Source organism: Misgurnus anguillicaudatus, chromosome 9, assembly GCF_027580225.2.
Source record: "Misgurnus anguillicaudatus chromosome 9, ASM2758022v2, whole genome shotgun sequence".
Classification (NCBI taxonomy): domain Eukaryota; kingdom Metazoa; phylum Chordata; class Actinopteri; order Cypriniformes; family Cobitidae; genus Misgurnus; species Misgurnus anguillicaudatus.
The window spans coordinates 26987501-27010177 of NC_073345.2; the positions used below are offsets into that span (position 1 = coordinate 26987501).

General features: G+C 38.2%; 1 protein-coding gene across 9 annotated transcripts in view; it reads left to right on the forward strand.

The window, feature by feature from the left end:
- nsmfa (NMDA receptor synaptonuclear signaling and neuronal migration factor a) overlaps positions 1-19560 on the forward strand; it is a 72671-nt gene extending 53111 nt beyond the window's left edge. For 7 of the 9 annotated variants that reach the window (XM_073871385.1, XM_073871384.1, XM_073871386.1 and 4 more), the window contains 10 exons: positions 5241-5293; positions 5711-5800; positions 8986-9113; positions 9228-9311; positions 12246-12279; positions 12672-12742; positions 12887-12966; positions 15321-15423; positions 18382-18457; positions 18703-19560. In XM_073871385.1, the coding sequence (XP_073727486.1) occupies positions 5241-5293; positions 5711-5800; positions 8986-9113; positions 9228-9311; positions 12246-12279; positions 12672-12742; positions 12887-12966; positions 15321-15423; positions 18382-18457; positions 18703-18800 (817 nt within the window). In that variant the 3' untranslated portion in view covers positions 18801-19560. The remainder of the gene's footprint in view (positions 1-5240; positions 5294-5710; positions 5801-8985; positions 9114-9227; positions 9312-12245; positions 12280-12671; positions 12743-12886; positions 12967-15320; positions 15424-18381; positions 18458-18702) is intronic. The other 2 variants (XM_073871390.1, XM_073871391.1) reach the window with 1 other exon arrangement.
- The last annotated feature ends 3117 nt before the right edge of the window (positions 19561-22677 follow it).

The window sequence follows — 22677 nt, forward strand, 5'->3', positions numbered from 1 at the left end:
CCGCCCACCTAGCTTGACGGTAGTGACAGCTGTAGCAGTTTACCTGTCACCCAAGTGGCCACGCCCTTAATTATGCAGAATTTTAAGGCTTTATGTCATTTAAACAGATGAGTTATAAAACAATTCACCCACCTTACAGTTGTCATGAAGGGAAGAATTAGATATATAGACCAAAAAACACTTTTTGTACCAGGCTGTAAACATTATTTTTTGCTGTAAAGTAGGACATTTTAACATGGGGGTCTATAGGTATTGGTTCCCTTTTGGGCCCAACCAGCCAGTCAATGAATTGCAGTTTAATATTTAACTGAATTAATTGAATTAATATAATTATTATGAAATGTTAGCAAGAAATCCTAGCATGATACTTTAGGATGAGAATCTGGAAGAAGTTTAAAACCCCCTGGTTCTGATCCATTTAGTCCAATATTTTCACTTAATCCCTTCATTTTGCATTTGTTTCCTAGCCAATAAAATGAAACAATTCCAAGGTTTAGGAACAGAATATCCGTTATGAAACCGTATCAGGTGATCAGTATATGATTTGGAAGAGCAAAGTCAACCCGCATCAATGAAAACACTGCAAACACATAGCAGAGGGAAGGACAAAGACAAACAATGAAAAAGATGAAAGCATACAGGATGAGAGTAAGAATTTGAATGAGACGATAGCCAGACGATTATGTAATCACCTTTGTGGATAGGGACGAATAGGACCAGGAGAGGTCATATTGGACAGAAGCAGCAGCCGTCTGGAACCTCCAGCCAGATGTCTCCCACAATGCACATCTGCTGTAGGGAAAAGACTGTGTGGTATGGAAAAACACTTGATTAATGGCTTTGTGCTTGGTGACCTGAAAAAAACACAAACACACACTTCCTCTTAACTAGTTTGCTATGTTCTTGTATGATAAAGCTTTGTTTAATATGGTATTTTATACACTGTCAGAATTGTTTTTTTAAATATCTACCACAGCTGTCAAAAAGAGTTCATAGTAGTATCTCAGAGGTACATAATGGTACCAAAGAAATCAAAGAAAACTCTCAAAGATACAGTACATGGTATCTCAAAGGTACATATTAATACTAAATGTATATGAAGAGTTTGGTTCCACGTAATAAATCCATTTTGACTAATTTAGGTAAAAATATGTTTTCTATACAAAGAAAGTGACGAGATGAAAGCCACAATTTTCAGTTACAAACTTTCACAGAGCATTTTTAGGTTATAAAAGCATAAAAAATTCAAATCCATAATTTGATTTTCAAAGATTTATTATAAAAACGGATTTTCCACAAAATGCAATAAATCCATGACAAGTTTTTTTTTAAAGGACAAGTTCGGTATTTTACACTTAAAGCCCTGTTTTCAGATTGTTCATGATGAAATAGAACGGTTTTGACTGAAATTTGGACATATGCGGCTGCCCCGGCGAGAAGTTTGGGATGTTTGTGTTTCACCTCCCACCGTTACAATGGGTTTAATGGTGCACTGGAACAATCCTTCCTAAAATGCATTAAACTTTCGTTTACAAAGACGTGAAACTCACCGAGTGGTCAGGGGTGTTCACTGGTATGCTCACACAAAAATCGCTGCAAAATACACATTCCAACAGGTTTTATCGTAGTTTTTGCCAACTCCATTGACTTGTATTAGATGTGCTGTGAGGTACGGTATTACTCCGCGCCGGGAACTTTGTTTCTATTCTTGCAATTGGCAATGGCGGATTAGCGCCCCCACCTGGGCTGGAGTGTCTATTATTCAAGCTCTAAGCGGAAGAATGTACGGGTGTGAGGCGTTTGGAAAAATAGGTCCACAAGTTAACAACGAATGCCAAAACAGCTGTTGGAAAGCATCTTTTGCAGCGATTTTAAGTGTGAGCATATCAGTGAACACCCCTGACCACTCGGTGAGTTTCACGTCTTTGTAAACGAAAGTTTAATGCATTTTAGGAAGGATTGTTCCAGTGCACCATTAAACCCATTGTAGAGGTATGAGGTGAGAAACAAACACGCGAAAATTCTCAGGGCAGCCGCATATGTCGAAATTTCAGTCAAAACCGTTCTATTTCACCATAAACAATCTGAAAACAGGGCTTTAAGTGTAAAATACCGAACTTGTCCTTTAAATGCTATAAATCTATTGAATCAATATATAAATGTGCATTCATCTTTGCCATGTTATATTCATTTAGTTAACTAGTGGTATACACTGATTAAAAATACACATTAATGGCATTAATCAAAACACTTAAGAACACTGTCATTGCTGTGGTTATACTTGGGACGTCGTCGCTGAACTTTTTTCACAGCTATCAGCTGTAAAATGTTTTGGTCCTGCTCAATTTTCGTTGGCTTCTCGTAAAATAATGGAAAGTTTTTCATAGGATCACCTGGGGTCAATGTGTTAGCATGACAGAAGCTTGATGCTGTCGGGAAAACAAACAACACCCGGCAATTTTCTGTCTTCCGAGTGTGCGTAAATTATTAGATTTTGATGGCTTACGTTTCTTCTTCCCCGTCACAGAAAACCACCACAGGTTCAGCAATGCCATCAACATAATTTATTTTGTTATTGTTTGTTTGTCGATCACAAAGTACAAGATGAAGAAAACTAGAATCCGTATGTATTCAACGCGGCGCCATCGTTGTTTACAATGCGTGGAATGGTGCGCTGTGATTTGTTGAGCGGATTTATTGCATTCTACAGAAAAGGAGAAGTGGCATTTATTGGGTTTTGGGAAAAAGGGAGAAAGATGACAGAATAACACGGCAGATATTGTATTTTGCGTAAAATTAAAAAAATTCTTTTTAAATACTGACCTGATACAATACTGATTATGGCGGTAATTCTTTTTTTTAATGGCATTTATCGCGTTTTGGAACCAAACTCTACATATACACCGTGCCTAATGGAACATACAGTACTGGGACCTTTTTTAAGGTGCCCCATGGTAACAGCTGGCGTACTTATTTTGACATATTTTTGTAGCAGTATATTACACCTTTAGAGGCTTAATATACAATCAAAATTTTACTTTTATATTCCTTTTTTTTTTTACTATTTTATGTTTTTAACCCATGTAGTTCAGTTATTATAGCATTGCATGAGCAGTGCAAATGCCATGGGTTTAAGCAAGGGAACACGCGTACTGATAAAATGCATAACGGTAAATGTGTTTTAGGAGCATACGAGCCACAATACTTTAATAGTGTGGAAGAATGCCCAGGACATTCTTGTTATGTTAACATCTTAATATAACTGTCACTAAAGCTCCCACAAAAGAAAGAAAATCACACATTTCTGAAGTGAAATTTCATTTCTCAGTGCGCCGTTCATTTAATAATGGGAAAAGGGCAAAATTTGGGAAATTGAATTATTTAACAAGGTGAAAAAGAAGGTGATGAAATTATTGAGGCCTATAGTGAAGCTGAGACTTCAGAGATTAAACGAAGAGTGAGAGAGAAAATGAAAAGAGAGATAAAGAGGAAGCCTCTGACTCATCCTTGGCTATCTGTGTGGGCGAGGGAGGTTTCTCTCTCTCTCTCTCTCTCTCTCTCTCTCTCTCTCTCTCTCCTCTGTAAGGCATGTGGGTGTAAACAGTAAGATGGTCAGAGAAGGGAGATTTCGTCAGATCTCCCTCCTCTCACCGGTGGGCACAGTTCCCTCTCTTAGGCCTATGTAAACAGAATGTTTTGATTCCCTTGCTTCCTGTCTCTTTACTGACCTCCCAATTAGTTGCAGTACGATTGCATTACAGAACAGTACTTTAAAATCGAATGCAATTATGAATTAAATTATGAAGTATCCCTATTGAGTTAACCTTGTGTAGCATCGTCTGCCAAAATGAGACTTTTCCTACCCAGGCATAAAATACAATAATTTGAAAAAGCAACAAGCACGTAAAACTAAATGACCAACAACACATTTATTAACTATTGTAATGGCAGAACAATTTAAAGGGAATCCATAACATACTGTTGACATGTTTACATGCATTTGGGAGACTCATCCAAAGCAAGTATACTGTATATTTTAACAATATATGTGTTTTCTGGATATCAAACCTGCAATCTTTGCACTGCTACCTACCAATTAAGCCACAGAATAGCTATACATGAATCTGCTTTAATGGCAGTAGTTTTGGAAAAATGTTAAGTGCTCATTTACATTTATGCATTTGGCAGACACTTTCATCCAAAGTGACTTACAATGTATACATTTTATCAGTATGCGTGTTCCTTAGGATCAAACCCATTACCTTTTGTGCAACTATGCAATGCCCTACCACTGAGCTACAGGAACTTCAAACTCACATTGTGACTTACATCCGTAAGTGCACATGAAATGATGCGCTGGCCACGCGGTCATGCCTTTATACGTGCGTGCAGTATTTTGACCTGAAGACTCGGGTCATTTGTTGCTCTTTCTTTCTCTCATTATCTCAGTCACCACTCTCTCGCTGCGGTTATTAAGCGTGTGGTTGTCATGGATATGCGTGTAGAGTAAGATGTGTTAGGGGAACGGGACAGACTGTGCTGCAGTGGTGTTATTCTCCGTCTGCTACTCTTAGCTGGAGATATGCCAAATCACTAAAAGAAATCGCTTAGATACTCTCTGCTTCAATACTTCACATGAGTGCGCACACAAGCAATGACGTTTGCCGGTGTCTGTGACAGCCTACGCGGGGCAAATATTTCAGTTTAAAGAAACAGGTGCTTGGTTTGATATAAAAATTGCTCTGTTACCAAGGGAAATGTTTACATGGGTTAGGAGATAATAATAAAAAAAAATGGTTTGGATAACAGTTGTGTCTTCTGTGTTGATGATGTTATGGATGTTAAAAGTTTTTTATGAAACCTTAAATCCAAAAAAGGTTCCTCTATGGCAGGGGTACCCAAACTTGGTACCCCAGGACCGAGCTTTGGCACCCCTGTTCAAGACATTGTGTTGCACTTTTATTTTTAAGAGTGTAGATGACCTCAATGCTAACAGTCCCTAAGGGGTGGGAAAGGTAGGGCCCATGCACTATTGGGCCCCCCAAAGATAATCTTTATTAATTTTACATGGGTGTGGTAGAGACATTCACACAGTATAAATCTAATATTTGGTCTTTGATTTCTTATGTAACTTCACACACACACAGTTGTTTCTTGTTGTTTTCTCCAGAAAACTTTAGAAATGTCTCCATGTTTAGATCTTTTCACCTCACTATTCTCTCTTTCCTTCCAACTTTTAGGAATTTCCGGAAGCATTTAAGAATGGTCGGCAGCAGAAGAATGAAAGCACAAAGTGAGTCTAAATCAGCGTGTGTGCCCAACTCCATCCATGCATTTTATCAGTAATTCGTGTGTTTATGTTTGCATCTGTGATGCACTGCATTGCGGGCCGCATGTGCATGTGTAGATTGGGTATGTTTGCATGGTTAGCTGTGCGTTGCATTTGTGTTTCTTGGGGGATGCTGGACCATTTGCCGTTATTTGGGGGGGTTTGTATGGCTACAGCAGTGTTGCAAAGGACAATGGAGCAACTTGATATGAGAAATATATATGTGTGTAGCTGCTGTTGTGATGGTTTGTGAAGTTTTTAGGAGGGAGAGAGTGTGTGCGCGATGTGTTTGACAGCAGTGCTGAACCCGCAGTCTGTAAGGATCATGGGACCTTGGGTGCTAGCGTGTGCGTGTGTGTGACCATCTTTCCACTTCACTAGCATTTGCAGAACGCAGGGCGAAGAGTTTCAACCGATCCTGGAGCGATCCGACACCTGTCAAACAAGACTCCCTACACGACTCAAAAGACAGTGAGTCCAACCATGCTCACACGCACACACACACTTACATATTGGCATGGCATGCCATAGGCTGCATCTTAATCAGCTCCCTTGCTCTCAAGGTTGTGAAGCAGTACATTGTGTACACAGGTTCGGGCACTGTACCATAGCTCACTTGACATTGGGACTCTGTTCACTTATTTTCCTGTGACGTGACTGCTTAAGCACATTGTGATAAATCAGCTGTTTTTCATCAACAACAAGCAAAACCAACATCTCTCTGACTTAATTTTTAAACTCTTTTTAAAGGACAAGTTCGGTATTTTAGACTTAAAGCCCTGTTTTCAGATTGTTTATGATGAAATAGAACAGTTTTGACTGAAATTTGGACATTTGGAATTTTGGGGTGTTTATTGTATCACCGCTACAATGGCTGCATATGTGCACTGGAACAATCCTTCCTAAAATGCATTAAACTTTCGTTTACAAAGACGTGAAACTCACCGAGTGGTCAGGGGTGTTCACTGATATGCTCACACAAAAATCGCTGCAAAAGATGCTTTCCAACAGGTTTTATCGTAGTATTTGTCCAACTCCATTGACTTGTATTGGATGTGCTGTGAGGTATGGTACTCCGCGCTGGGAACGTTGTTTGTATTCTTGCAATTGGCAAAGGCGGATTATCGCCACCAACTGTGCTGGAGTGTTTATTATTGTGAGGATGATGATGATGAAAAATAGGTTCACAAGTTTACAACGAATGGTAAAACACCTGTTGGAAAGCATCTTTTGCAGCGATTTTTGTGTGAGCATATCAGTGAACACCCCTGACCACTTGGTGAGTTTCACGTCTTTGTAAATAAAAGTTTAATGCATTTTAGGGAGGATTGTTCCAGTGAGTGCACCTATGCACCGAAAATTCTCGGGCCAGCATCATATGTCCAAATTTTAGTCAAAACCGTTCTATTTCATCATAAACAATCTGAAAACAGGGCTTTAAGTGTAAAATACCGAACTTGTCCTTTAAAGTATATAATAAAAAACGCTTTCATTATTCTTTTTCGTATCTGTGCATAAATTTGATGTAATATTATATTTTTATATTAAGTTGATTGTGGTCCCTTTCTGTGTAGGAATGTGTGTTTATATTAAAACAAAACCAAATGTTTGTCTTTTTAAAAGTGATGTCGCGTTTCATGAAGTTTATTGAGTTAGCGATTTCGGTTAGAGAGATACAGAAAAGGTACATAAGGTAACATTGGGACCATGGATGCCCACTGGTTTTTGCAGTGCATTGTGGGAATGTTTAGGGAATGCTCTAGTGCACTGGATGGATATCGCAATAGAGACAGCCCTTAAAATGTCTGACCACTGAACAAGGGAGCTGATTGAGCCACAGCCATATTCTCATGTACATGCCACATAGCGTGAACACAAACATTTACATATATGCAAAACACTTCCAAAACATGTTAAATGTTGCAGTGTCATAAAATTATTATAATAAAATTATTTTTATAACTTGACAGCCTTGTTAATATGTACAGTACTGTGCAAAAGTCTTACTGTGGGTTCACAGCAGCCGCGTTTGAGGCATCAAATTCGCGTCTACCGCGTCTAGTTTGCCGCTTGAACCTTTTGAGTTTACTCGCTTCATCCGCGTGTGAAATTCTAGTCATCGAGACATTCAAGCGGAAATTCGCGTCATGGGAGGGGCTTCTGCGACTCCGCTCGCTTTTTGTAATCACATCACTACTAGAGCAAGCTTCTGATTGGTTAATGCGGCGCGTTTTCCACCAAAGTTGAACATTTTCAACTTGTGCGTTTGCCGCGGCAATGCTCAATTCGCACCATTCGCCCAAACTAGACGCGCTGCGCTAAACGCCTCATTCGTGCCGCAAGACCTCCAGATGTGCGTCAACGAGTGCTTACATTGACTTAACATTGAAATCACTCACGCTTGACGCCTCTACCGTGGCTGGTGTGAACGCAGCATTAGGCCACCATGCTACCATTAGATTTGTTGTTTTTGCAATTGTATAGTGATCATATATAATTATTTCTCAGTCTCTTTATTAGATTATAATCAGAAAATACAGGAAATGTGTATGTAGTATTAAAAACAGTATAAAAGTATAAACTATAAAGTGTGAAGTATTTAGGGTAAACTCCCCTTCCACTTGAGCAATAGCAGGAAACTGCAGGATCTCTTAAACCTAAATCAAATTAAATCCTAAATTCTAATTCTAATGAAATGACTTCAGGACTTCAATCTCCTCAAAAAAGCTCAAGATGTGTTTCGTGCCAAGAGAGTTCACACTAAATACTGACTGATGCCTGAAGAAGACATTAAGTTCTTTTTTGTTTTTTAATTTTGTGTACATATTTCTTGTATTTTCTTTAAAAAACTTTGCTAAAACAACAAAGCTGGTGATGGTGGCCTAAGACTTTTGCACAGTACTGTACATTTGATGGACACTTTTACCCAAAAAGACTTTGTACCAGTTTTCCCTTGAAATCAAACCCTTGATCTTTGTGTTGCTAAAGCTATAATCTACCAATTGAGTTACAGGAACATGATTACAAACATCAATACAATACATTGCTTTATAACACAACACACAGTTTCCAGCGACGTGCCTCCTCTGATGCTGTTTGTTTGTCTCCCTCTGAGCGTGGTTCTGTCCCGAATATGTGCTCCTCTATCTCTTTTTCTGTGAGTATCTGTCCCGCCTGGAGCGTCTGGACCCTAGAGACATTGTGTGTGTGTCTGGATTTGTGTGCACACTGTAGATTTCAACGTCTGCATGTTTACCTCCTTTGTGTGTTGTTTGTCTTTGAATTTATTTTTGTCATCATGTTTGTTCTTGCCACCTGTTTAAGAAACCCGTGTCTTGGGGGAGCCTGTTGAACGACTGCGATTGCTACTTGCAGTTAAAATTTCCGTATGTTGTCTGTTTGGGTACTTTGTGGCAAATTGATTTTCAAATGAATACTGTCTGGACTTTGTCTTTCATCTTGGCTCTCTCTTACATTAAATTTTATTTATAACTCTGACAAGATATACAGTATGTTTAAATGCACTTCAGTATAGATTTCGAAAATGCAACATAATAAAATAGCCTTAGACTAAATCCAGCAGAGATCATTTCTCTTTCTCCTTTTTTCTTCCCTTTGTGTCCATTGCTGAACTCTTGTTTTGTGTCACATTGCAGGTGGTGATTTGCAGACCACCTGCTGTACTCCTGACGAGGGAGGATGTGAAGACATGGACTGGGAGGAGGAGAGAGAGATGGAGAGACTGGCGTGTGAGGGCGACGACTTCATCCCACCTAAAATTATGGTCTGTAGCAAAGCACAGTCCCCACACGCTGTGAGCTTAATGTGATACATTTCATTTATAATACATTTTTATTTTTAGATTTTAAATAGTCATCTGTGATTGTTTTATCCTTAGCTGATCTCATCAAAAGTTCCCAAAGCAGAATATGTTCCCAACATCATTCGAAGGGGCGATCCTTCTATAATACCGATCCTATATGTAAGTCAACTTTTTGATTTTTTGACATTACATTAAGATACCCTACATCATGGCTGTCATATCAAGTTTTTATGCACGATACAAAATAATCTGAGCCGATACCGAGGCCAATAGGGGAGTACGGGGCACAACCTAACGCTTTTTGGTTTTGGCTCAATCATTACATTTTTTTGAGTTTGATTAATTATATTTTTACACAAGCAACACACACATCTCTGCTACAAATGAACATTTGAGGTTTGTTTCTAGTACTTACCATTCTTGGACAATTACACCAAACGTGACAGAAGTTCAAACGTTACAACTTACCCCAATTGTAATTGTAACAGGCAGGGGGTTAGTTGTAACACTTGCTAAAACTATAAGTTTGCAGGCAAATATTTTAATACTATTTTGTCTATATACTTGACGTGGATATTGTTTATATATCAGTCTATAATAGACAGGTATCTACACTGTATTCATTCATCCAGCCCTTTTCTAACAATAGTTCAATTATAAATGGATACAAATATTTGAGAAAAAGCAGCACAATTATGACAAAACATTTTTTTATATGTGACCCAGTCTTTAATAAACATACTACAGTTTCAAAATAAAGCAATAAGCCCCAAGAAGCAGTGGGTTACCAGTGCATTTTATAACAGCTAAGGGGCGTTGTTAGGCACGACGCGAAGCATAAAATGCACTGTAACCCCACTGCTTCACGGGACTTATTGCTTTTATAAAACGGTTACTTCATATACATTGCAGGATTTCATAAAATAAAACACAAATAAGCTGTAATTTTATTAGTACAAATATTAGTATTCCGGCAAACAAAGTAGTTCCTCAGAATCAAGTGTGGCTGCAACAGAGCGCAGTTCACAACCAACACAGACGCAGGAAAGACACAATAAAAATATAATTTAAGACTGTGGTGTTTATTTTATAAATCACCATTCATCTAATTTATACATTAACATTTATATTGTGCAACTGTTGAAGTGATGATCAAATATGCTTGGAAACATGCTTAACTCTTTCCCGTCAGCGTTTTTTTTTAAGTTGCCACCCAGTTTTAGTTTAATGCCTTACAGAAAAATTATCTTCTTTAAATAAACAAAAATATCAAATGAAAGAACAGACCATCCGCTTTCAAACAACAACAACAAAAAAACTTTCATCCTACCTTCATTTGTTCCTTTATCAGTTATCACCTCTCAAATTTTCAGGTAAAATGGGAGATAATTACATTTTTGTGAAGAACTTTTGTAAGAGATCAGATTCAGAGCCTGATCAAAACTTACACGTCACGCTAAATCCACCACAACGCTGTTGTGTCGAGTTAATGCCTCAGTGTTTAAGTTGGGTAAGATTGCCATCTAGTGGATAATAGCGGAAATATCAATTTAAGACAAAAACAACTCAAAGAACGTTTTCTCTTTATTGACGAAATGACTCAACAATATTTATTGACATTTATCTGGATATCGCCATAATTGTGCAAATGTAGAAAAATTTTAAAATGATTAAAGACTGTGGTGTTTATTTTCATAAATCAGTATGTAGTAACATTGGCACAGTGATACTTCTGTGATGCGGTCTGAACTGTGGGTTTACCGGGGTATTTTATCACGGCTTAGAACGCGTTTCAACCAATCAGAATGAAGAACCAGAACGAGCCGTTTTATAATAAATTTTTTGAGATAATGAGCATCAAAGTCTAATTTTAGCCATTCATTATATTATGATTTCAATCTTTGACATGACCTTATTCAATCAATGTTAAAGATATGAACAAAAATAAATTTGACACATGATTTTTGATAAGACAGGCACATTTCTTTAGTTGTCAGCCAGCAATCATTCGTGTGTAGCCTATTTAAAACAACAGCAAGAATTACGCTAACGTAAGCAGTTTTCATATCGTAAGTGCTGAGGGGTTAGTTGTAACACAGCGTTACAATTAACCCTGCTGGGTCAAAAGATTTTCAAGCCCACAAAAAAAGTTGCTAAGAGCTGCAGATATATTTCAAAATGATGCTATGTTTTAGTCAACAAGACACTGATTAATATGACATAGCATTGAATTTGGTATCTTACACACCCAACATAGAAACCGAAAAAAACATATGATGAAAAAATGTACATGCCACCAAAACACTCGTTCATCAATAACTTTCTGGAAAAACATTATACATTTCCAATAATTTGCAGGAGATTGTCTTTTGGCAGCGTGAAAAAAATACTGCTCAACCATGTGCAACAATGTAAACAGTTCGTGTTACAACTAACCTCGCTTTAGTTTTTGCCCCACGCACCCCTATAACGGTGCATTTCCTAATTTTTATATCTCTTTTGTCTATATTCTGTGTGCAGGGCTTTCTTTCTAAACAGACTTTTCTATTATAATAAATAATTAGTCTTATCTACTCTATGCTTAGTCTGTTATCATCACTGGATGTCACCGGGTACATATTTTTTTATATCTATTATCTGCATTTCTATTCTATACGCCATGAGGAAGAACAAAGATAAAAGCAGTGCTCCAGAGGTATTAAATAAAAAGCATCCCCTTCTTATCTTATGTTAGGAGATCTATGCACCCATTGAACCATGCAGGACAAGAGAGTGTATTATAAATAAAAGTTTGCACAGACAGTAAAGACACAGATAATCTTCGCTTTGTCCTGTGAGGAAGAGCCAAGGGCACAAATGCGAGAGATAGTGCAAGGCGAATTTCTAAATGCGGACCAGAGGTTTAGCTACAGTAGACAAGCGATGACCAAATTGATAGCAAACTCAGCAGCAAATGACAACACAATGTTATCTAGGCTAAACAAGTGTGCGCTTGAGATCAGACACTACTGTGAGCATGATAAAACAACTTGCAATCTAATTCAGTCCTATTGCTGTCTTTATATTGATTGCATTTATCATTTCTATCTCCAGGATCATGAGCATGCCACGTTCGACGATATTTTGGGTATGTAGCTTTGAGCATCTTGTGTGTTGTGTGTCCGCCGAATGTTTTACGCTTCCGTGTTTTTACTTTGTGCATTGCTATTCACATTCATAAATGAACTTTCTAATTCATCCTCAACACTAAAAAAATGATTTTAGTAATACGTTTAGTCCATTTGCATTTAATATGCAAGAAAACAGTGATAATTAAAAACATAGCTCATTATAAAAACCCTCTTATAGCGCTCATGAGTTTGATGTATTACGAAAACAGCGTAAATGCACAAACAAAACGTTTACGGGTTAACTGAGCATTTTCTGTGCATGACCGTACATGTTGTCTGTTTGGTAAACAGACCAAAGATTTAAATGCAGTGACAGGTTTGTCCTGACAGGAAGTATTTTTGTGTGCAGAAGAGATTGAGAAGAGATTGACGGCCTACAGAAAAGGCTCCAAGATCTGGCGAATGCTGATTTTCTGTCAGGTGAGAGAGAGAGAGAGTTACAGTACAGCAGACAACAAGGTTTGGGTTTGATGTTATGCGAGTTCGATTTCTTCTGTCATTTTATAAGGCATTGATACTAGACATCTGTCTCTTTGGGTTTGATGTAATGTTACGTTCTCTCAGGGTGGCCCGGGGCATCTGTACCTGCTGAAGAATAAAGTGGCCACTTTTGCCAAGGTCGAGAAAGAGGAAGACATGAGCCAGTGAGTGACACTAACACTTTTCTGCTGTCTTTAAAGTTTGTGTAAAGTCCGAGAATTAAAGTGTTCTCAGTTTGATAAAACTTTGGAAAAACAGGCAGGATTCACTGCTCTCAAATGCTAGGGGCGTGTCCGCTGGCTGCACCGAAACCACGCCCCCTAGCGGAAAAGCTACCATCTTTCTTAAAGGCCCTGTCCCAAATGGCGCACTTCATGTGGACTTTCGGTCTCGTCAGAGTTGTGCCAATAGATGATAGTATTGTTTATCGACGATAGTCAGACATATCGCCAATAGCAGGCTTTCATGACGATAGTTGGCAATGGTTATTATTATTATTATAGGTTTACATTAACATATTACGCATTACATAGCGTATTGCATGGTTTTCCTCGCATGGAAGGGTGTGTGGGTTTCATTTTGCGCGAGAGAGCTTGTAACGCCGCTCGCATTCAGGTCCGTGCAAGAGTCTGAGAAGCGCATATTAAGTCAAGGAGCATGCGAGAAAGAATCCGTACTTCTTCTGTAATGTGCATGATTTGGACTCTTCCTCTCACATGAGCTTGTACTACGCGCACCTCTGACATTTCCTTGTACTAGAGAGGTTGTTAGGCGTGGAGAGGGCTAAAACCTGTGTTTTGTTCCCGCTCCCTGGCATTTTAGAGCGCCTTTTTTCCGTGCCCGATTAATGCCTTCTTTTTTTTTAAAGGTTTTGTGGTCATGAAAATGTTCCCCTTGCTTCTTTTTTGTCCATCAATCAAGTGGCTTGTCATAAATAATTAGTAAAAAAATTAACAAATAAATAAATGAGTAAACTACTGCCCCGCCCCGATACTATCATGTATCGGCGATCTCAAAATGGGGCATATCGCCCAACACTAGGTCTCGTTGCCTTAAATTGCGCATGCTCGCTTAAGGGCGATTTATAGTCGCGCGTAGGTTCTACTCCGTAGCCTGTGCGTAGCTCTGCGTAGCCTGACGCGCACCTCACAAAAAATTTAACAGCGCGTCAGATCTACGTCAGGTAAAAAAAACTGTGTCATAGGTATTTCCGTTTGTAACAGTGAAAACAAAGATGGGGCAAGTTGAGGAGTGATTTAACTCAAACTGCATCAAAAGTCGCTGTTTATTTACTTCCATCATTGCTGGTCTTCTCAAATTATACACAACAAGTTGCTGTTTCTTCTTCGTTTGTGGGTTAACTTGCTAAGCTTCTTATTCTTTCACGTTTGTGCTGCTACTGTGGTTACACGCGTGGAGCCTGCCTACCAGCGGTCGCGCGTGTGTTTGCACGTCGACGGGGACGACGACGCAAAAGTACACATGAAAACCGACACGGAACCTACGCCGTCGCTGCTACGCCGTAGGACCTACACACGACTATAACGAGACCTTAAGTCTATGAGTTCGTAGGGTGTCCCATCTGTCATTTTTACGTTCCAAAGTGTGCTCATCAGTGCCCATTTGCACCCTTGATGCTGTCTTTGGCAAACCCTACACTACAGCAGGCTTCACGCAATTTACCGGAAGGCCTTGCGAAAGAGCAATCAGACCAATCAGACACCGGAAGGGAGAAGTTCACACTGATAGGCAACTTCTCTTCCTATTTCCGTCATGACGCTGGAGTTTTCCCAAAATACAACTTTGGTGTGCCCTGGTGGACTCACGTCTAGGGTCCCTAAGGTCTGCACTACATGATGTCATCAAAGTGAGGAAGTCCATAAGTTCAGAGTGTGCCATTTGGGACAGGGACAACTTTTAACAATCTGAATGGATGCTTGTGATTGTGTTAGGGTCGTGCCCACACTAAGGGGCTCCAGTGTGTCATCAAGCCACAGTTTTAGCCCTGCCCAAATAATCCTGAACACAGGAATGTGGAAAAACTGTTTAAGGGGCGGTTTACATTTCACGTTTAAAACCGTGCGGAAAACGCGACCGTCGGTTGGTTCTTGTCACATGACCTGCGGTGCGCTTGCGGCATTCTAAAAAATTGAAATGTTTTTAACTCAATGTATTGTGGAAGCGCCTGGAAAAAACTAGCGCGTCGCAACACATTCCGTTCCGCGCGCCTACATTTGAAGTAATGAACTTGAGTGTGAATCGCCCCTAATGGTGTAACCCCACAATTCAGTACTACATAGTTTACAGTCTTTGTAACGTGTTTCAGCAATTGTTTTTTAAGAATAGTTTAACCAAAATTGTATCATCTTCTACTTATTTTTACGATGCAAAATGTTTTAATATTGAGGATGTATTATTTTTAAAAATAAAAATAGTATTTTTATGTTTTATGAAGAGCAAAAATTTGAACCATTTTATTTCACGTTTACATGAATATTTGTGTGTGGTTTACATGCAGATTTTGGAAAAGATTAAGCCGGTTTATGAGTAAAGTAAATCCAGAGCCAAACTTGATCCACATCATGGGCTGCTACGTCCTGGGCAATCCAAATGGAGAGAAGGTACATCAAATACTAAACTCTTTGGATTGTATTTATGTAATGCTTTGGTATCTAAGATACAGTTTATTTTGAGTTTGCCCTTTGGGGATTGTTGTGCCAATCAGCTCCATCTTTCATATTTTTTCTGCTTCGCACCTCTCTGTCTATCACCATCCTGACAGGTTTTTCTCCTAGTTATATAACTCTTTCTCTGGACTTTGGAAATAAGTATCCAGATATGTACTCCTGTATAGCTCAGTGGTAGAGGATTGCTTTAATGCATTGTAATGCTCTGTTGTTTTGGATAAAAGCGTCTGCCAAACACAATAATGTAATGTAAGATGTAAGACTCTGTCTGAAATGCACAGACCAGACTGAAATGATCAGGAACCTTGTTGAGAATTATTTCAGACACCCATTTTTAAGATTAAGACCCCATTGAGAAGAAAATGCACAGGGGTTAAACCCAGCACAAGCCAGTAACTAAATCATCCCATTGCTAGTCATTAAAGTTCCTTACATAAAGGATTTAGCAGCGAACATCTCCAATATTGCTCAATATTTAATCTTATTGCTGTCTAGCTGCAACCCTTGTGATAATGGAGAGATCTCATTTGTGAGTTTTCAAATATTTGCTTGGGTTATCAATTGAATTTGAAAAACTTCTTATTGGATGCAAGAGACAACTCATAGACAGTACTACAAGGTCAGTCTATATTGTAATAGCATTGTGACAGAGCACTGCATCCTCTAAGCCCCAAGATTTTACCCCAAGGACACATTTATATCTCCATTGGAACCTACAGATCTGTTTCTATGGTAACTGGTTTGGTGTGAATTACGTTCACAGTACGTCATTGCCCATGAGGTGCTGCCGTTCCCGAGAGGTGCGTTCATGCTTGTGATTGACAGATGGGTGATGATTGACTTTGTGAGTTTGTGAAGGCAGGCTGGATAATTTACTAGGAGCAAATGGCCTTCAAAAGTGAATTCTTGAGTTTGTTAAACTCAGAGCTGAGGTCTATGAATATTGCAGTATTGTTTTATAGAGATCTCCTCCAGTCCACTTTGGTCTGAGGTCGTTGGTTATTTGCTCACGTTTGTAGTATTATCCCCACTGGAAGTTATTTGTCCTCCAAAAGAGAAGATCTGTGGTGTGCACACAGCCTTTAAATCACTTTTTAATCTCTGTCTGGGTTTTAAAGTCTTTCAGAGCATAGCATGCGTGGAACGATTTTAACTGGGTTCCTTTGAAGACTCCCGTATGCCTTCCCAGTCACCCATCGGAGAAGAGAGGGCTTTGAGATCAGCTGAAATTGCGCTTTCTTGTGGTTATATAGTACACCAGTAGTTCCCAAACTTTTCACTTTGTGACCCACTCAAATAGGTATAATCTATCCTGGGACCCACCAACATATTTTTAAATGGAAATATGAGAAAACACATTTTATAATTGAGCAGGTTTTTTTATAATTTTATTAATGAAATGTACGTTTAATTTAAATATCAAAGTAATTGATGGGATATCATATCAAAATCATTGCCATTGCTCATCATTAATTAGACTAAACTGTTTTTGTGTCATTCACCACAACAGCAAAACATTTTTTTTTTTTTTTGAAAAACCACCTTATCCCATAGTGCGATCCACAGTTTGAAAACCCCTGATACTGTAGATGTTATGTAGGTGTTATTTATTCTGATGTATATAAGGGTATAAAAAGTTGTCTTGTAACCTAGTCTGTGAAAACACAACTGAAGTCATTTTTTGGTGATTTACTAACTAGGGATGTGCATGTATGTCATTTTTTTATTTTCGATTTAATTTATAGGTCTGAAAAACTAGTACTTGATTAACTGGGGGCGGGGCAATCAAAGGGGAGGGGCGTAAGTGTCATGGTGAAAATAAAATATTTACTAATAAAATAAACTTAATTTTGAAGAAACTATGACAGAAAAATGAACACATACTAGATTATTAATGAATTAAATAGTGCTGGGCAAAAATTAATCGCGATTAATCGCATATAAAATAAATATATGTGTGTGTGATGTGTGTAATTATTATGTATATTTATTTAAACACACTCACATACATATATACATGTAATTTTTTTATAGATTTTTTTAAAATGTATATATATATATATATATATAAATACACATTTGTATATTATGCTAAAAATCAATTTTATTTTGTATGCGATTAATCGCGATTAATCTTTGCTCAGCACTAGAATTAAATGTTTTTTTAACAGATATATACTTACATATACATACATGTAATTTTTGTATCGATTTTTTTTATAGAATATATAAAAAAAAAAAATATATATATATATATATATATATATATATATATATATATATATATATATATATATATATATATGTATATGTATGCAAAACCCTGTGTGTGTTTCTTAAATACATACACACTTGTATATTATGCTAAAAATCACTTTTATTTTGTATGCGATTAATCTTTGCTCAGCACTAGAATTACATTTTTTTTTAAACAGAAACCCCTAACAGGAATAGCAGTGTGATGAAGTGAAACTAAGCCATTCTGAAACACTTTCTATATAACGCGCACTACATAATATTAGGCCTTGATACAACAAAAATGTATTATACAACATGGCATATATCTGCACAAAATGCAAGACTTCCCTACTTCTAATGCATATTGTAATATTGACTGAGTAAGGTCATGTCAGAGGTCTCATAATTCGATTGTTTTACAGACAGGGTAACATATGGAAGGCAAAAAATTGCACCCATAATGCATTCTGATTGATCATTCTGCTTGATGTATAACCAATAATTGATGCCATGTAGCTGCAAAGTACAGAGCCCTGCAATATATATGATACAAAAATGACACATTCATTGAGTAACTAACCTCGGAAAGTCAAGGAAAGAAACAGGGCCGGGTGAGGGATGTTATTAATGTCTCGGCTTATCATGTGCCAACAGCTGTTCCAGAAACTGAAGAACCTAATGAGGCCTTATTCTGTCACATTCGAGTCGCCACTGGAGCTCTCCGCTCAGGGTGAGAACGTCTGCTGTATAGTGCCGAATATGCTTTTAACGTATTCACATCTACATGCACATAAACACAAAGGGACATCTTTCTCCATAGCCACACGTGAATCATTTTAATCAGGTGTGAAAATAGCACAGTGTGCTTTATTTAAATAAAGTCATAGCACAGACACACTTTTTTCAGTTCTCCACTGTCTTGTATCTAAACTTTATCATGTGAAACCCATGACATTTCCCCTCGCTTTCTTTCAGGGAAAGAGATGATCGAGATGTACTTCGATTTCCGTTTGTTCAGGCTTTGGAAAACTCGTCAGCACTCCAAACTTCTCGACTATGAAGATCTGTTGTGACCCCGCGCAGGTCACCGTGTACCAATGCCAGCGGGACGTCCCACTGTAAACCTCCATCTCACCAGCTTTCATTCTGGAGAACAGGATCAGGAGAGATGACAGACCTAGACACTGACATCACTGCATCTCGGACATTATCGGAGCTTACGGTAGAAACCCTCCAAGCGGTAACACCCGAGAGACGAAAGCAAGCAGGTATCAAACAAGATGGACCAAAACTAAAGTGTAATGGAAGAGGGATATGAAGAGTTCAGATGGAAAAGCCACCACCGTCAAAACATGACATAATGATATTAACCAAAAGCTCTCGGCACGTATTATACGTTCATCAAATACAGGCCATTCAGAAATACTGCTTTGTTGGCAAAATCCGTTAAGAGTCTGATAAAAATGAAAACGCATATCAGACACACACAGGGTTTTGCATCTGAGCTCCTCAAATGGTCTTTAACCTATTGACAAACAGTACCGTTTTCATTTTTACAGTAACATTGCCCGCAGCTGTCATTGAGAGTCCTGTGTGCAAGCCGTGTTTATGAAATTATAAGAAAACAAAAATGGTCATACTGTATATGAAATAATATATTGGTATACATACAGGATATACATTTCATCAGTATATAGAGTAGCTGTAGTCATAAAATAATCGAAATATCAATGGTACGCAGTTTACCTTGTCAAAGTTTATTGTTGTGGTCTTTCTATTGAACTTTTTTGAATAACTCAGGTTTTTGCCTTTATAAAAAAATATAATAACTTCCCTATCCAGATGTGTTGCCATTTAATGGAAAGAATGTGCTACTGTATACTTTCAGTTATGTTTTGGTTTAATATACGTGTCTCCTGAATCATATGTGCACATGCGCCTCCATCATCTACTGTAATCATACACAGTCCCCAGATTGAGAAATCATGACTTCCAGTCATATAATAATAGAAACACTGACCTCAATATACTGTAGCCTGCACCATGTGCACCTGAAGTAGTAAGAAGTCACATGGTGTTACAGGAAGATTATTTATTAAATCACACCATGCTTGTTAAAGTTACAATAGGCAGTTTTTACAAATGATTCAATTATTTGTTCTGAACTAAACACTTAAAACTCCCCCGCCCTCAGATCTCATCTCACATTGTGTTTTTATGGCTCCAAAGCGCCGTATATTAATGTAATCATTGTGAATGCCTCTGAGAGTACCGTGGTGAGCAGTCACGGCAGCTGGTTACTGATGTATCTAGCTAGAAAACAACTCAGGAAAACGTGTAAAAATGCAACGTGTTATTTATTTCACTTTTCTGCTCATTCTGTGTAATTGGTTTTATTATCAAACGCACAAAACGGCACTTGCGTCTCCATGCTGCAGATTCATTGCAAGAGATGCTCGGTATAGGGATTTTTGAATGAGAAATGCATTATAATATTACAAACAAATTAAAAGTCAGCAATAGTCAAGTTTTTTGTTTTTAAGCATTTTGAGATCTTGATATCAAGTAGATTGGATTTTCACCGGCTCCTTGCAAACGTATTTTTTTTTCCCTATTTGGTTTGAGCATCTTGGGTGGTGGTGGGTCATTTTTGAAGGTCACTGTTTCCTTATGGGGCTAGATGGTATTTAGTGGCCATACAATGGTAAACGTGCCGAGCACTGAATTTTAAGGCAGCTTGCGTGCGTAAACTCTATGCATTTTTCTTCCATTAAGGTTTTGAGCAACCTGAGATGTTTATTTTCTTCTTAATCATTACGAATGTGCTCAGCTTTAAAGCCATAGACTCTTTAGCTACTGCTGCAGTGAGCTGCTGAGACTGAGACTGAGTCTTTAATGTGGATGACCTGAGGCATTTATGAATGAACTGAAGTTTGAATGGAGTTTTTGCATCTTTTCTTGTCTGGCTGATGCTTTGTTATTGTTCGGAAAATGTACGACAGTCTGCAGATAAGTGAAGCAGAGAAAATACACAAAACAATATGCTACTGTATGCTGTAACATCTGCTCAATGTCACTTTTATTTTAACAAATATTTTATTTTTAACATATTGCAAATAAGCAAAACTCGTAGGCACACATTAAAAGGGACACTCTACTTTTTTTGAAAATATGCTCATTTTCCAGCTCCCCTGGAGTTGAACATTTGATTTTTGCCGTTTTGGAATACATTCAGCTGATCTCCGGGTCTGGCGGTACTACTTTTAGCATGGCTTGGCATAATCCATTGAATCTGATTGGACCATTGGCATTGCGCTAAAAAATGGCGAAAGAGTTTGGATGTTTTTCCTATTTGGAACTTGACTCTTCTGTAGTTACATCGTGTACTAAGATTGGCGGAAAATTTAAGGTTGCGATTTTTTTTTAGGCAGATATGGCAAGGACCATACTCTCATTCTGGCGTAATAATCAAAGACTTTGCTGCCATAACATGGCTGCAGCAGGCGTAGTGTTATTACGCACTGCCCGAAAATAGTCCCCTTGGTTACTTTCAATAGCAGGGGACTGTTTTCGGGCGCTGCGTAGTGTCATTGCGCCTGCTGAAGCTAAAGTCCTTGATTATTACGCCAGAGTGAGAGTGTGGTTCCTAGCCATATCACAACGTTTGGTTTTGTTGTCAGTCTTGGTGCACGGTGTAGCTGCGGAAGAGTCAAGTTTTAAATAGGAAAAATATTCGAAACTCTTTGGTTATTTTTGAGCGTGATGCTAATGGTCTAATCAGATTCAATGAATTATGCTAAGCTATGCTAAAAGTGGTGGCGCCGGACCCGGAGATCGGCTGAGTGGATTCCAGAGCGGTGGGGATCAGTTGTTTGGCTCTGGAGGAGCTGGAAAATTTGCATTTTTTGAAGAAGGTGGGGTGTTTCCCTTTAATATTGATGTCTTGGCAACATAACATGTATGCAAATATTACAATCTGACATTTACAAATGCATAGGGTGGCTTATAGTTTGATTCCACATATTTATGTAGTATACAGTAGTATATAAAGTAGAGTTCACCCATCATTTGGGACTGTAGCACCACGGCCAGAAAAAACGCTCCAAATGAATCGAACTGATCCTCTTGCAATTTCAGTCATTATGTGGCCATCTGTGACTCGCAGTAGGTGTCAGAAAGATGGAGAGAGAGAGGATCCATATTCACTTTACTACAGGCGGCAGTAGCACACTAACAGGAACATTTGGTGGTGATAGTTCAAGCGTGTTATCTCGGGACGTCCAGTATGAACAGAATGCATAACGTGCATAAAATTCTGTATCCCATTTACATATCACATTTAATAACCCGTGCATTTATTTATTCGTTTGTTTTTCTTTTAACTAAGGACATCAAGTGTTTTAAAGTTGTGAAATTGCTTTTATATATATATTTATTTTTTATTTATTTATTTTTTTTGTATCCCAGCTTAATGTGCAAAGTAAGCAGTAAGCCATTGGAAATGTGAAAAATAACATCTTTGTTTAAGATGCCCAATACAGGCACTTTTGTTTAGCCATTGGTGTCGGTTTAAGGTGACACCCTTTAAGACTGGGGTGTGTTTGGGAAATCCGAAAACATTTCTTCTGGAATTATTTTCATTGTGGAGAAAAATATACGAAATAACTGACCATATTGTGTCTAAAATGTAAGTTATTCAACATGAACTTCTTGTTTATAGAACTGTTGTATTAAAGCAATGTTACACTTATGATCATGCTGTCCCAGACAGCAGTAGACTCCGGCGTGGATCCGTTGCGGGTTCCACCCGGAGTACTGAATATCACAATGGCTTTTGACCTCCAGCTTTAAAGCTGTATCACAGCCACGCTGATATTCAGTTTATCTGGAGGTTTGTGTGATGTTGCTTGTTATTGAATTGTCGATGTAGCAATATACTATAACATTTTA